General features: G+C 33.8%; 1 protein-coding gene across 4 annotated transcripts in view; it reads left to right on the top strand.

The window, feature by feature from the left end:
* Cped1 (cadherin like and PC-esterase domain containing 1) overlaps positions 1–16,982 on the top strand; it is a 280,168-nt gene that overhangs the window by 144,738 nt on the left and 118,448 nt on the right. For all 4 annotated transcript variants that reach the window (XR_002386702.2, XR_002386701.2, XM_021237581.2 and 1 more), the window contains one exon: positions 6,225–6,393. Coding sequence is in view for 2 of the 4 variants with exons in the window: in XM_021237581.2 (XP_021093240.2) it covers positions 6,225–6,393 (169 nt within the window). In the remaining 2 variants the exon portion in view is untranslated. The remainder of the gene's footprint in view (positions 1–6,224; positions 6,394–16,982) is intronic.

The following is a 16,982-nucleotide window of genomic DNA, read 5'->3' as shown; positions in this document are numbered from 1 at the left end:
ACTATTGATTTTTGTTGTGTTGACCTTGTAACCAACTACTTGACTGAATTTGGTTATTAAGTCTAGAAGACTTTTGGTGGAGTTCTTGGGGTCTTCTATATACAGTATCATGTCATCTGCAAATAATGACAATTTGACTTCTTAATTTCCTATCTTTATTCCTTTTATTTCTTTCTGTTGTCTAATTGCTGAGGCTAATGTTTCCAAAACTATATTGAACAGGAGTGGTGATAGTGGATATCCTTGTCTTGTTCCTGATTTTAGTGTGAAGGATTTCAGTTTTTGACCATTTAGTATGATATTGGCTGTTGAGTTTTCATAGATGGCTTTTATCAGATTGAGGCAGAGACCATCTGTTCCAGTTTTTGGTAGGGTTTTTATCATATATGCATGTTGGACTTTGTCAAATGCTTTTTCTGCATCTATTGAGATGATAATATAGTTTTTGTCCTTGGCTCTATTCATATATTATATTACATTTATTGATTTGCATATGGTGAACCATCCCTGCATCCCTGGGATGAATCCCACTTGGTCAGGGTGTATGATCTTCTTGATGATCTTCTGAATTCCATTTGCCAGTATCTTATTAAGGATTTTTAAATCTATTGTCATTAGTGAGATTGGCCTATAGTTCTCCTTTTCAGTTGGGCCTTTCTCTGCTTTGGGGATCAAGATGATGCTTACTTCCAGGAATGAATTGGGAGTATTGCTTCCCTTTCAATTTCACTGAAGAGTTTAAACAGTAGTGGCAGCAGTTCCTCTCTAAATGTCTTGTAGAATTCAGCAGTGAAGCCATCAGGACCTGGGCTTTTCTTAGTTGGTAAGTTTTTAATTATGTTTTCAATTTCATTTATTGATATTGGGTCATTTAGAATTTTTAGGTCTTCTTCGTTCAACTTGGGCAATTCATACTTATCTAGGAATCTGTCCATTTCTTCTGTGTTTTCCATCTTATTGGCATATAGGTTCTGGAAGTAGGTATTGATGATCCTCTGTATTTCTGCTGGGTCTGTTGTAATTTCACCCTTTTCATTCCTAATTGCATGGATTTGGGCCTTTGCTTTCCCTTTCCTGATAAAGTTGGCTAAGGGTTTGTCAATTTTGTTTATTCTTTCTAAGAACCAACTCTTGGCTTCATTAATTTTTTGTATCATTCTCTTAGTCTCCATGGAATTGATTTCTGCTCTGATCTTTATAATTTCCTTCCTTGTATGAGCTTTGGGTTTGTCCTGCTCTTCTTTTTCTAGAAGCTTGAGGTTCAGCATCAGGTTGTTTAATTGGGCTCGCTCTGTTTTCCTACTATGAGTATTCACTGCTGTGAATTTCTCTCATAAGACTGCTTTCATTGTGTCCCATAGATTCCAATATGTTCTATCGACATTGTCATTTAATTGAAGGAACTGTCTGATTTCTTCTTTAATTTCCTCTGTGAGCCATTGTTTATTCAGAAGTGTGTTGTTCAATTTCCATGTGTTTATGAAATTTTTGCAGTTTCTTTTGCTATTGATCTCCAATTTCATCACACTATGTTCTGATAATTTACAGGGGATAACTTTAATTCCTTTGCACTTACTTAAACATATTCTGTGAGCCAGTATGTTGTCTATTTTGGAGAACGACCCATGTGCAGCCAAAAAGAATGTGTATTCTGATTTTGTGGGGTGGAAGACTCTCTAAACATCTGTTAAGTTCATTTGTTCAAGAGTTCGATTGAGTTCTAGTATTTCATTACTTACTTTTTGTCTAGTTGATCTATCTGTTTGTGACAGTGGGGTATTGAGGTACCCCACTACTATTGTATTAGAGCTTATTTGATTTTTCATGTCTGTTAGTATTTGTTTTATGTATTTGGGCACACTAGTGTTTGGTGCATAGATATTTATGATTGTCATCTCTTCCTCTTGGATTCTTCCCTTTACAAAGATGTAGTGTCCTTCTTTGTCTCTCTTAATCAGTGTTGGTTTGAAATACACTTGATCTGCAAAGAGGATAGCTACTCCTGCTTTTTTTCGGGTCCCTGTCACATGGAGTATTGTTTTCCACCCTTTAACTTTCAGTCTATGAGTTTCTTTTTGAATTAAGTGTGTTTTTTGTATATAGCATGTTGTTGGATCTTGCTTCTTGACCCATTCTGCCAGTCTATTTCTTTTGATTGGTGAATTGAGACCATTAACATTGATGGTTATAACTGATACATATTGACTTCTCCTTTTTGTTGGATTCTCATATGACTTTTTCTTTTGGTTGGATTCTCTCCCTTTGCATTTAAATTCTGGTTGTGCCCAATGGATTCATTCTGCTGGGCTTCCTGGGATTGGGATTCTCATTGTGTTTTCCTAGGATATTTTCTAAAATTTTTTGGAGTGCTAGTTTGGTATTCATGAAATTCCTAAGGTGCTCTTTGTCATGAAAGTATCTTATTTCTCCATCAATTTTGAAAGATAGTTTTGCAGGGTACATCAATCTGGGTTGGAGGCTGTTTTCTTTCAGGGCTTGGAATATGTCACTCCAAGCTCTTCTTGCCTTGAGGGTTTGTGTTGAGAAGTCTGCTGTGATTCTGATTGGCTTTTCTTTGCATGGGAGTTCTTTCTTTTCTCTAACTGCTTGTAGAATTTTGTTCTTCTGTTGAGTTTTTGGAATCTTAACTATTATATTCCTATGTGTAGATTTTTTTTGATCATGGCTATTTGGAGTCCTATATGCCTCACTTATGTGTATGTCAAGTTCTTTTCCCTTGCTTGGGAAGTTTTTTGCCATCACTTCTGTTAACAGTTTTTTTATGTCATCTACACTCTCTCTTCTTTCTTCATTGACTCAGATCAGTCTTATGTTTTTCTTCTTTGCATTGTCTAGCAGCTGCTGGATTGATTTCTCATGGTCCCTTTAAATTTTGAAGAAATTTTTCTTTTCCTGGTCACTAGTTGCAATCTTATCTTCTATATCTGAAATTCTGTCCTCACATTTGCTCATTCTGCTGCATAAACTTTCAATGGAATTTTTAAACTCCTGGAAATCTGTTTGCATGTGTTTTATGGATTCTGTTTGTTTCCTATGTTGAGATTCCATCATGTTCCTTAGCTCTTCTATTTTTTCATCTGTGTCAACTCTAGATTTATTAATCATGTCTTGCTCTATGGGCACAATCTCTGCTGTTATCTGTGAAATTATTTCTGATATCATTTTTTCGAGATCCTCTTTTGTTGCCAGTTCAAGGGAGTCCAGGTTGTTGAGTATTAGGGTGTTCCATCTTGTTTCCCTTTGGGGTTGCTATCGGCAATCTGAAAGTCTGGTTTTGATACTTGTTTACAGGTCTTCTCATTTCAACCAGGGTTGGGGGACGCAGTGTGTGGTGCTGCCACCTGCACAGCTCACCTTCTTGGTGCTGGCGGCAGCTCTGGTCCTCAGCACTCTGGCTCTACATGATGTTGTGAAATACACAAAGACTGAAATACAAGTAAAATATTCTGTATGCACCAATAACTACACTTAGAAGTGTATTTATTATGTAACCACATTAGCTGAACTGAAAGCATCCATAGTTCTGCTGTACTTTGCAGGGCTTTCTCATGGCAATCACAGGAAGGTAAATGACTTATGGAAAAGCTATCCATGTGGTTTTGAGGTTTGCAGGACAAACCTTTGATTTCCTTCAAAATTGCCCAAGGTTTGATGACAAAACCACTCACCAAGACAGAAAAAGAGGTGATAATTTTGTTGCTATCTGGTCATTGTTTGACAGATTTGCAATTGCCAAGCAATGTTCACATCACCTGAATACATGACTACTGATGAATATCTTGCAACATTTCATGGCTACTGTAGCTTCAGGAAGTACATGACAAAAGAAACCTTCAAAATATGGCATAAAAATTTATGCTCTTGTGGAAGTGAAGACTTATTTTTTCAATTTAGAAATTTATCCTGGAACTCAGCTACCAGGTCCTTATTCATATAGTAATAAAGTAAATGATGCCATAAACAGATTTGTTGCTCCCATCTCCCAGACTATTTAGAATGTGACGTTTGGCAATTGGTTTACCAGTTTCTAATTAATGTTATACTTGCTAACTAAGCATAAATTGATCAACATAGGTACAGTTTGCAGGAATGAAGCAGAAATTCCAAATGAAATGCTTCAATTTCAAAACAGAATTGTATGGTACAATCTTTCGATTTCAGAAAAATATAACATTGGTCTCATAAATGGCCAAGAAAAAGAAAGTGGTATTGCTGATGTCAACATTGCACCATGATGGAAATACTGATAAGGAAACCTTGACAAAATGGAAGACTGAGATTGTAACTTTCCACAACAAATCCAAAGGCAGTGTAGATTTTGTTGATGAGTTATGCAGCAAATATGATGTCACTTGAAACACAAAGTTTTGGCCAATGGTTGTGTTTTACTTGACCTGAACGTGTGTGGTATAGATAGATTAATAGTTTACAAAGAAAATAGTAAGTGCAAAATACCACAGATAAATTTTCTTAGAGGATTGGGACTGGAACTAATTAGAGATCATTTGCTGCAGATGGAAAACAAAATGTTTCTGCCCAGGGAACTACACAAAAATATTGTGGAGCACACTGGTGAGCTGAGAGGTGAATAGGCAGGTGCAGCATTGCAAACACCTGTTACAACAACTGGAAAATCAAAAAGATGTCAATTGTGTCCTAAAAGAAAGGACCGGAAAACAAAACATATGTGCTATCAGTGTAAGCGATACTTATGTATGGAACATGATCATGTGTGAAGATTGCCATGGCCTGTGTGACAATTGAAGCAATGATTATTTTTATTGTAGAGTTCTATTTGTATTATCATTCTAGTTCTTATAGATTTTTATTTCTGATGTTATCTTTAAGGTTTCATAAGCAAGTAAACAGCTGATGTGAAAATGTAGATGTTTATTTTAAATGCACAATACATATTAAGAATGTAACATTTTATTTTATTGATATTTTATGTTCCTGTTAACTATACATTGTATAATATAATAAGAGCCTCCTGACAAAACACCAAAATCAGCGAGTTGTCAAGTATGTCCTACAAAAGGCCAGGAAAGCAAAACACATGTGATGTCAGTATAAGCACTATGTGCATATGGAACATACTGTTATCATGTGTGAAGATTGCCTTGTGATAATTGAAGTAAAGATTATTTTTTTATAAAATGCCATTGGTATTTTTATTGTAGTTCACATAGGTTTTTAATTCTGATGTTCTTTTTTAGACTTTGTAGAAAAAAACCAGTTGATATTAAAGATTTTGATTCTTTTTAAGAAACACTCAATAAACATTAAAAATACAATAATTTTTTTATATTTTTCCTGTTAAGCACTCATTAATATAATAAAGTTCATAAAATTAAAATTAATAATTCATCAATAGAAATAGTTTAAAGAATAAATGTGGACTTGACACATATATGTTTATGCACCTTTATGACAAAAAATGTGTTATCCTTCCCAGGCTAGAAATAAAAGAGGAGCCAAGTCATCAGTCTGGGGCCCAACCTTTGTAATTTTGAGCAGTTTGTTTACCAGTTCTATGTAATGGTTTCTACATTTAAAATAGGAACCATCATAGTTTTTGTAATAGTTATTGTATTATTAAATAAGATATATGACCCTGACATAATTATTAATTAATTAATAATATTAATTAATATTAATTTCCTTTCCTTTAGTTAATGGAGGACATAGCTTGTCCTGCAAGATGGATGTTGGCTATAAGTACAATAAAAGAAAGGTTTAAGTTTTTTCACATTTTTTATTTCGTAAAAATTCAAGAGGACACAATATAATTAATGAACAACATATCATTTGTTTATTATTTTTAATTGCAGTAAGTCTTTTTATAGGGCTATTTTTAAAACTGCTGTAATTTATAGACATATAGGAACTATACCCTTGTGCATGTATGCATTAGGTATGATATTTCCTTAGTTCCTGAGAATCTTAAAAATTTTAATTAAAGAGCCCAACACCAACATTTATTGGACATCTAACACATGCTAGGCACTAGGTCATAAATTTTATATGCATGATTTTATTACAAAATTTATATTTACGATTTATTATGAAATGATACAGACTTTACCTATTTTTTTACAAATAGGTATTTAGTGAACACTGATGTCTGAATTAGTGTGAGCTGAATAAATCTTGCCCATTCATACTCATTCTCTCTCCCTATTCTCTCCTTATCCCACCCCTAGCTTTGCCAAATACCCTCTAGGTTTAGGAATGAACAAAATCTCAATAGTGGTGGTGGATAAATCTCCAGCAGAGGGCAAGACCCTGATCACATATAAACTGTCCATTTATAGAGAAGACCGCCCAAGTCTGCCTTTCTTTGAGGACTTCAAAGCTTGTGGTTTTGTGCAGGTAAGTGAATTCTATATTTGCACTTGAGTTGCATTGGGAATGATTTGTTAACTCAGGTGAAAAATGCCAAATGAAAATTGTTACAAGAAATCATAGGCTCTTAGATTTAAAATGTGGCCTCTGCAAAACAGCAAAAGTGAGTACCAGGCAGGTATCTCAGGCAACTCACTGTCCTAGTGGTTTCTTTATGGTGTGGTGGCTACTCCCTGTATATATTGTGTTCAGGCATTTATTGTGGTTACAGTTTTAAAAACATGTCTGAATACCAGCACTTATGAAATTTGGCTTCACATTTCTCTCTTAAATTGTGCTGCTTTTCTTGGATTTGTCCCTGGATCTACTTTTGACATTTTAAACTGGATTCAATGGAATTCATTTGAAACAATGAGAGGAAAACTTATGGAACTCTTTTACAGAAGGAATAATAAATGAATGAAATTAAATTTGCTTAGGAGAGATATACTTCTCATACATTAATCATGTCTCAAGGCTGTGCTTTCTCCTTTGAGCAACTCATACCATTTTGTAGCCTTATTGCTTTTGTAGGGGAGTGACTGTTATCCTGAGATTTTTGTCTTGTTTTGTGGCTCTTTCCTCTGCTTTTGGCTTTTTGTAGTATTGTATGTATAATCGTCTACAATATCTTATATCATACAAGTACCCCCATTTCAGATGATTCCACACAAGTAGTAATGGGCACTAATCCATTCAGAAAGCATAATTGCAAATATACTCACATCATATCAAATGGATGAATATGCTACTGGGTGTTTTGAAGTGTAGAGGATTACTTAAAGAGAGGTATGTCCAGCTGGGCCTTGGCAGGTAGTATGAGTACTATGTGTGTTTGTATTTTTACTTAATGGCCAAACACCATAATCCTGTTCCCACTCCCATCATCACAATTATCCAATCTATCTCCCCAAACTTCATACCATTTCACAAGGATACCTATCTCTGAAATTTTTATTTTCCAATGAATTGCATATCTCTCTCTCTCTCTTTTTTTTTTGTACTGGGGTTCAAACTCAGGTCCTTACACTTGCGAGGCAGGTGGCAGAACCACTGAGCTCAAGTCCACCCCCCCACACACATATCTCTTATTTATGAATTATCACTAAAATAAAAGGACTGTCATTCTGGTTTAAAGAATGGTCTAAAGCAAGACAGAATGATCATTTTGAAGGTTATTAATAGTTGTTCTTTAAAAAGGTACAGCAGAACAGGGTTCCACGGACAAATAGGTTTGCAAAGTAATGGATTAAAGTTAATGATGATTTTTTGTTGTAAGGCTTCCTGATCTTTAATATACTAATTTAAGTGGTTGCCCTTCAAAAGAAGAATATATACAATGTGCTGCATTTCCATGTTTATTTGATTTCACTTTAATGGAATAGATATTAATACTTGTTTTCTTGAAGAAACATTGGGCTAGAGTTTGGAGAAAAGTTCAAAATATGCTCTCTTCGTTTCCCACTTTTCAGTTTGCTTTGAGTTGCTCAATCTTTTTCTAAATTGGAAAACAAATAATAAAGCCATGCCAAAAATGTTAAAAAATGAACAAAAACCTAGAAGATTTGCTTTTTGTAAGTATTTTCATGTTTGTGTGTATAGAATTATTTCCAAACTAAATATTTTTATCATTTTTAGTAGAATAATTTATCTTTCACACGCTGGTGGTGAAATGTTTGGTAGCTTTGGGAAGCTTTGCCTATATTTACCAAATGTAACTCTCTGTATATCCTATAGGTTTATAAGATAAACTAGATATATACCCATGATAAATGAAGTCATATGTCCATCAAAATACATATAAAAAACTCTATATGAGTCTTATTCAGAATAGCTAAAAGTTGGAAACAATTCAAGAAAAGAGATAAATACAACACAATACTGTTGTTAAAAATAAATATTACTATACATACACCATAGAAGAATTTCCCATATTTATGTTGATAAAAAGAAGCCAGACATATAAAAACATAATATATTTTATTTATATGAAGTTTTGAATGGGCAAAACAAATCTATGATGACAGGATTCAGAATAGTAATTTCCTAGAATGTATAGGCACCTCTAAGCATGGGGAAGCTTTGTAAATAAATTCTTGCATCTTGATGTGAGTGGTGTTTATATCTATTACCAAGTAGTATATAGATATATTAAAATTTAACTGTGCACTTAAGACTTTTGCAATTTATTGCATACAAATTTTATAGTATATAAAATTTATATGTACATTTGGATATATTTGCATGTGAACTGTGCCTCAGTAAAGTAAGAAAAAATTATTAGTGAGAAAACATATGTAGTTATCTTCTAAGACATGCTTCTCAAATATATTGATCAGAAACAAGTAATTACTATATAATTTACTTAGAGAATAGATTATATTAGCAATCTGCTAAAATAGAAAGGAAAATATTAGATATTTCTTATGGAATAAATCCACAGATGATTGTAGAAAAGTATTTCGGTCATTTAAAGAATAATTTCCAGAAGGCCTCAATTTAACTTTTACGTGTGGTCCTACAATAAGTACTATATTTTATAACACGGAACAGTGCCTAATAAGGACTAGTATTTTTTTTAACTTTTCTTTTAAAAATTGCCAAATGAGTGAACAGAAAACCGTGTCACGAAAAATATAGATTGCTAGACACTTAACTAGGCTCCGACAACCTCATAAACTGGAAGAAAGTAACAGCAGAGGTAGAATTTCTTTACCTTACACTCCAGCTAAAACTGGAATTCGGAGGCCAACAACATGATAAAAGTTCCAATATAAAGAGCAAAGAATAAAATTTCTAATGCCCCATCAATTCTTGAGTATTTGAGAATTTCCAAATTAGAACTGCTAAAGAAATATATTTCATGAGACTTAAAAAAATATTGGTTTTCCAAATTCTTTTTCTTTTCTGTCAATGATAATCATTGTGCCCTCACAGTAGTCTTAAGGCTAAAGGTCAGAAGAGAACTACTGTAGATTAATAGGCTGTTATATTTGGATCCCCCAAAACCTATACACATAAAGCTAAAAGGAAATGTATTAAACTTAATCATGTTCTACTTTTTGAGGAAAAGGAAAACTACAATTTTGCCTTATATTTTAAATTAAATTTGGGGTAATAGACTCCATTACTAAATTATAAATGAACATTGTCTTAAACTATTTGTGCTGCTATAACAAAATACCTGAGATTGGGTAATTTATTAAGAACAGAAATTTATTTTCTCACAGTTCTGGAGGCTGTAGTCCAAGATAAAGACATTGACATTTGAGGTCTGATAAGGTCTTTTCCATAAATCTGACATGGTAGAAGGGGCAAAAACAAAAACAAAAACAAAAACGCAAAAAGGGAAGGTACTGTATCCCCATATTCAGGGAGAGCCAAAAAGAAAAATAAAAGAGCTAAGCTATTTCCCTTCAGCCCTTTCTTAAAGCACTAATCCATACAGGTGTGCCACACCCTTATGATTTATTCACTTCCCCAAAGGCCCCATCTTTTAATACTACTATAATGGGGATTAAATTCTAACAAATGTATTTTAGGTTACAATCAGACCATACCAAACACAAATGGCAATCCATAACCAAAAAAAGGGAGATAGAATTCAATTGCTAATTATTCAAGCCACTTAATTTTTCCTCCCTCTGTTCATCTACCTTTTGGGCATCAATTCACTTCATCATTTTACCAAAAGACAACAGGGAACAGAAGTCAAATCAAATATTATCCCATTAAAAATTAATTACTATGACTTTTGGTAAATAATAAAGTAACTTTGTTAGATATTTTATAGCATCTACATTTTCAAGCATCACTACGTACCTACTATTTGAATTTATTTAATATCTATATTCCAATTATTATTGTACCAATTAGAAAATGTATGTGGTAGCCACGAAACCTTCTCCTAGTTTAGTACTGTGGGTGAGGGAGAAAGGCCTAATTTATACAACTGAGAGAAGTATTAGATGGGCCAGGTGTCTCAACTTCACCTCTACTGCCATTTGGAGCTGGATAATTCTTTGATTCGGGAAGCTGTCTTGTGTATTGCAGGCTGTTTAGAATCATCCTTGGCCTTTATCCACTAAATGATTTCACTAACAGACTTTGTGCCCAAGTTGTGACAACCACGTGTGTCCTCATACGCTCGCAATGCTCCCTGAGGGACAAAATCAACCCCAATTGAGAACCATTAATTTAGGCTAATAAGAGTCCCTGGTTTTCCACTGTACTGTGTATTTACTAGAAGTATGAATAACATAAATGTATACCTTCAATATTATACATTGAAAAACTATACTTTTCTTGTTTCATCCTTATAATTTTAATCATTTCTAGCCAATGGAAATATTTTGACAGATTTATTCTACTCAGTAATCTGCCATCATTTCAGTCTAATGCAATTATTATAATCATAAATATGCATTCAATTATAGAAAACATGTTCTTAATGAAATGTAAAAACATGATACAGCATACTTAGACTGTTATTTCATTTTGATTTACCCATGAATAATGTACTGTTTAGCTGTTATAAAGAAGGTTTTAGAAAGTAATAAATAAACTGTTATTGTGCCTGGAAAATGTCATATTTAGGAATTAATAAAATATATTTATGTTCTAAGGAAATTAAAATGCATATGGAGAAATATTTCTTTAAATACCCCTTCCAAAATCAAAAAATTTTGATAGGGATAACAATATAACATCCATAGAAATTGATTTGTGTAGATGGTCTATGTTTCCATATACATTTTGTTCCCAAATTGTTATGCCAGAATAGAGCCATAAATAAAATTGACAGAAAGGTCGTATAGAAGAAGCCTAGGTGGGTATGTTCTGTGAATCTATTTGCTAGAACCAGTTTTCAACTTAAGATGGATTATAACTCACAAAGAAAAAATACCAAGGAAAGAGAATATAATATTTTTAAAGAGATTTTTTAGTATTTACCTATATATTAAAAACTGGCATTTGCTACTTTTTTAATTAGCCATTTAGATGCTGAGTTATTAAATGATGTGTGAATGACTCCAATTATAGTATTTGAAAATGCATTATAAATCCTTAATTTATTTTTGAACCCTTCCAACACTACAGAGAACTATTATAAAAAACCTCAAGGTGATAGTTGACTAATATCTTAGCAAATGTCCCTAATAAGAGAACAAGAGTTCATCCATCAATACTTATTTAATAAATCCTGTTAGTTTACAAAATTGTAATATCCATTATATACTCATTTTTTGTGAATCTTAGTTATCTTGCCTACTTCAATTTACCAGAGGAATGAGATTTAATTTTCCAGTATTACAATCTGTACTGTAGTGGAGTGCTCTCAACCAGTAATGGGTTATTAAGTTCCTGCAATACATTTTCTTCTTTGAAACATACTGTGCATTATAGGAGAAGACAATAGCAACAACAGCAGCAGAGCTGGTAATCCAGTATTTGTAGGTTTTGGGGGTTTTTTTGTACCAGGGATTGAACTCGGGACCATGTGCTTTCGAGGCAGGCAGCGGAACTACTGAGCTAAATTCCTGGCAATATTTATAGAATTTTATTGACTTAAATATTTTCCCTTCTCATCTTATTTAATGTCCACCACCTTGAATGTTTCACCAACCTTGAAAATAGGTGATATTTTATCCCTCTTTCATTTTTTTCAATGTATGGAGAAACTAAGGCTTTAGAATGGTTAGAAATCATGTCCATGCTTCCTATGAGACAAACGTAATTAGTGACAAAGGTGGCATTTGAGTATAGGTGCTTCTCAACTTACAGTAGCGTTGCATCCTGTTAAACACTTTGTAGCCTCTCGAAAATTTATTTAATACTCCTAACCTACCCAACATCTTAGATTAGGCTCACCTGTTTAAACATGGTCAGAGAGTCAAACATTTTCATGAGTACCTGAAAGTATTGTATGTTTACTGTGCCTACCAAAGAAGGTGGCCCTGCTCTTCTACTTCACTGTGAAGGATCTACAGCAACAACAGTGATTTTAACATCAAAGACCCAGACAGCGTACATTCTTACAAGCCTTGTTAAGGGAGGGCCCCTGACTTAAACATCTAGCCTTTCCAGGCATTGCAAGTTTTGTGTTCATGGACCAAGCAATCCTTTACAACCTGTCTTCAAAACCCATGTAGCGCCAAGGTAGGCACACCTGGCATTCTGAATGTGTAGGCCTCAGTGGCAGGGAAACATTTACACACATACAAGCCATAGGAATCTTTATTTGGTATTTAGTTTTCTAAAAAAAACAAGTAAAGATGAGAGAATTATGTTCTTATATGATGATCTATCTACTTTAGTGATTATACAAATGATCTTTCTGTGTTGGTGAAAGAGTGATGTTAAACATTCACCGCATGAGTTAATATAACTTATGGTCTGATAATTTATTATTTAAATCAAAGCTTTGTTCAGCACATCTGTTCTGCATGTTTCTCCAGGCTACATCTGCTTCCTTTACTAGAAGAAGCAAACTTTTACTGCCATTACACAGTAAAGCCAATAAAAGGTACAAGAGCATTACATCTTCCTGGTTTCCTACAGCATCTAGAGAAGTTTTTCTGAGTACAAATTTCTGCTCCCTTCCCTCATTTTTGCTTGACATCTACGCTTTCTTTCACATTCTAAGAGTGAGGTTTTTTGTTTGTTTGTTTATTTGTTTGTTTTTGTACCGGGGATCAAACTTGGGTCCTTGCGCTTGCACAGCAGGCAGTAAAACCACTGAGCTAAATCCCCGGCCCTAAGAGTGGGGTTTTTGATTGCTGCACTAGACAGGGAAATAGAAAGAAACCTTAGAGTTTTTGTGGTTGTTCTATCAGAGTAACTGGATCTCAGACGTGACATTTGAAACCTTTAAAGGGCAGAAGTTAAAAGAAAAACAGATGAGGGACATCTCTTTGATAACTTCAATTCTTAATACCCATTTTTTGTGGGATTTAGTTGTTGCTATGGGCCCCTAGCTCTTTTATCTCTCATTTTCCTTGTTCTTCCTCATTTTTAAAGTATGAACTCTGGCATAGATATAGACCAGGAGAGAGACGATGGTAAGATTTTGGAACTAGGTTGTCCATTTCTGTAAGTCCTCCTCTTGCAATCAAAACAACTCTAAAACATGATTTATTTTTAAAAAGATATTTTAAGAAACAAAATTTAGCTCCCCCTAGGATGAGTTATTAAAGCAAACAATTCCTGTGGTTCTTAAATGTTTGGAAGTAGCACCCCTTTGAACATGTGATGAAAATTTTGTGCAGGAAACATACACATCCAGTGCTGTATACTATTTCAGAAACAACATACACATCCAATGCTGTATACTATTTCAGAAGTACGAAAAACCCCAGGTGAAAAACTTCTATCCTGGTGACTCATAATCTGAAGCAGGATATTGTTAGCAGTGACAAACATAATAAAGATAATTTCATTTCTTGCATGAATATACATGATTACAATTCAATTTATTGAGTATCTCCTTTTTCCAGGAACCATAGTAAAGATGTATACACATTGTAGCACTCATGGTTTCATTAATAAATACATTAGTATTTATATAACACTATAGCATCTCGGAATTATGTATAGTCTTTTGATCTTATTAGTACAGAGAACCAGCAATTGTTACATTGTATTTCTTTTTTAAAATTAATTAATTAATTTATTTATTTATTTTGGTACCAGGGATCAAACTCTGGACCTTGCGCTCATGTGGCAGCCAGCAGAACCACTGATCTAAATCCCTGGCCCTGTTACACTGTATTTCTTAAAGCAAAACATCACCAAGTCCAATATTTACTTTACACATAAATGTCTGTAAGTTGCCACCTAGTCATTGCTTTCCCCTCCCAGGATCAAAAAGTGGTCATGAGATAAAGGTAATGGTACTCCTGAAAATACAGAGAATATTAGTAATCTATCATTGAAATTGTTTATATTGTCAGTAGTCAAATATACTGATGTGCTTTCTTTCAGCGGGATGTAACAAATCATTTTTTTGTTCAAAAAAAGCTTGGCCCAATGCTTCAGTTAGGTAATGCTGAGAAAATTTTCACATCCATTTAACTATGACATTTCCTTTAATCGGCATGTGCTGTTGTAGGAACAAAAACAGGGAATGGAATATTCTTTGCAGATGGTTTCACCAATAGCAGAACTACAAGCTGTTTTGACACATGTTTCCTGAAGACAGAAATAGGACACTTTACTGTTGACATATTCAACTTCTTTTGAAAATACTGCTAATTTTTCTTGTTTTCTTTTTCATCCATATCCCTTTTTTTAAGGTAGGACTGAGCTTAAAACATTGCACATGACCCCATCTTCAAAGGAGAATGGGCTTTCTACATCAATGGATCTCCTGCTCCTCAAGACCTCATTCTTTTGTAATGTGGTGCCAACTTCCACTCAACTGTTAGGGGTTTCACTAAATCCCTCCCCCGACATTGCTCATTCCTGTACCTACCACTTGCTTGATGATAACCTTTCTAGATCTAATGATTTGGAAAAGAAATATTGCACGTGGGATTCTTGACATGACATGATATTTAAAATTAAATTCCTAACAAAGATAAAAGACCTGGATTTCAAAAGTGTAAGAAATAGTAGGGAGGGAGAAATTTTCCTTAAGTGAAATAATCTTTCTAAAATACTTTGATCAAAACACTACTTGTGCTGTCTGGATTTGAGTCACGGATCAAGACTTACTTTTTTGGAGATCCTGGGCAAGTTTCTCATCTGCCATTTAAGGAGAAGAATAAGATTCTCCCTAGAGAGAAGTTTTCAGGAAAAAAATCCATTTAATATTACAAAAATTTTGGAACAGTGCTTGGGCACAGAAAGAACTCATAAAATTAAATATAAATTAAACAGATAAAATGTAACCGGATTAGTTCAAGAGAAAAGCTTAAAACATAGACTCTTTTTTGTATAGAAGCCTAGTAAATTGTGTTACAGATTTTCATCTTGCTTATATTGAAGTTTAGATTTAATCAGATGTCAAAATATGAAGGGCTTTACAAAATAAGTTACACAGGCTAAATTGTACAATAAAATTTGTAGTGAATGTGATTTTAAAAATTTCAGAACTGAGGGTAAGTTTTGCCTTAAACATATACTTTAATTTTGACAATCACATGATTAAATTTATACCTCATCTTACTATCAATTTCAGCTGAGAGACTAAGAATTTGAGTTAACAAAAAGAAAAGAACAATTTCTTTGCTCAAACTAAGAACATCCTTAAGAGATATTGTCCCATTGGTTCCATTATGGGTGAGATCAGTGTTCTCTGTGGCATTTTTATAAATAAGCAACTAAAGGTGCAAGTGTTACCTGTGTTTTGTAATGCACAAGGTACAACCACAATGCAATTAAAAGTTTTCCTATGCATAATCTCATACTATCATTTTGAAAGTTGTCATTTCCAAGACCCATAAACTTACTTTTACTTAAGAAGCTAAATGAGGAAGCAAGTCTTATTCCACATATGTTTGTATCATAATTTCAACAAAACTGCTTAACACTTTCTCACTTGTTAAAAATCAGAATTTGTTCTAAATGACTTTTGAATATTTTCCAAATGCTAATGTATCTTCATAGAGATTTGTTCTCTTTGAGAACTTTTAAAAGGACTATTATTTTTTATCCTTAAATTCTTTTATTGGTACATTTTACATAAACAATACATTTACATTTAACATTGGGTGCTTGTACCTGTCCATGATGTATCTTGGTTCTTATTTTTTTCCCCATTACCTGTGTGCCCTTCACCCCCTCCACCCTTCCCTATTTACATAGACTTTGTTTACATTATGTTTACATTATTTTTCTTTTCTTGTAATGTTTCCTTTCCCTCCTTTCCTTTCCCCTCCCTCTCCCACCTCCTCTACACCTTTGGACCTTTTCTTCCTATTTCAAATGATCGATTATTCATTTTAATCATTTAAATTCTTATTTACACTTTCAGTTTTTCACACTGGAGAAACTATTTGGTATTTACACATGTCCTATTTATTTCACTTATGAGTATGGCCTTAATATGCATCCATTTAGCTATAAATGATTCTAGTTTCTTGTTCTTTATGGCTGAGTAGTACTCCATTTTATTAAAAAATCACATCTTCTTTATCCAGTTTCCAATTGATGGGCACTTGGGCTGTTTAGCTATTACAAACTGTGCCGCTATAAATATGGGTGCACATATATTGCTGTGGAATGATTCTTTTAATTCTTTTGGGAAGATCCTCAGCAGAGGAATAGCTGGGTCAAATGGGACCTCTGAGCCTAGTTCTCTGAGGTATCTCCGTACTGATTTCCACAGTGGTTGCACTGGTCTACACTCCCACTAACAATGGAGAAGGGTTCCTTTCTCCCCACACCCCCACCAGGATTTATTATTGGTTGATTTCTTGATACCAGCCATTCTTTCTGGGGTGAGCTGGAATCTCAGTGTTGTTTTCATTGGCATTTCTCAAATGACCAGTGATGTTGAACATTTTTTCATATATTTATTTGCTGCTTTTAAGTCTTTGAGAAATGTCTGTTCATTTCGGATGGCCATTTTTGAA

The sequence above is a fragment of the Heterocephalus glaber genome, unplaced genomic scaffold (genome assembly GCF_053883595.1).
Source record: "Heterocephalus glaber isolate CG9 unplaced genomic scaffold, H.glaber_assembly_v1.0 deba00000546, whole genome shotgun sequence".
In the NCBI taxonomy this organism is placed as follows: Eukaryota; Metazoa; Chordata; class Mammalia; order Rodentia; family Bathyergidae; genus Heterocephalus; species Heterocephalus glaber.
This window is presented reverse-complemented; position numbering and strand designations above follow the sequence as displayed.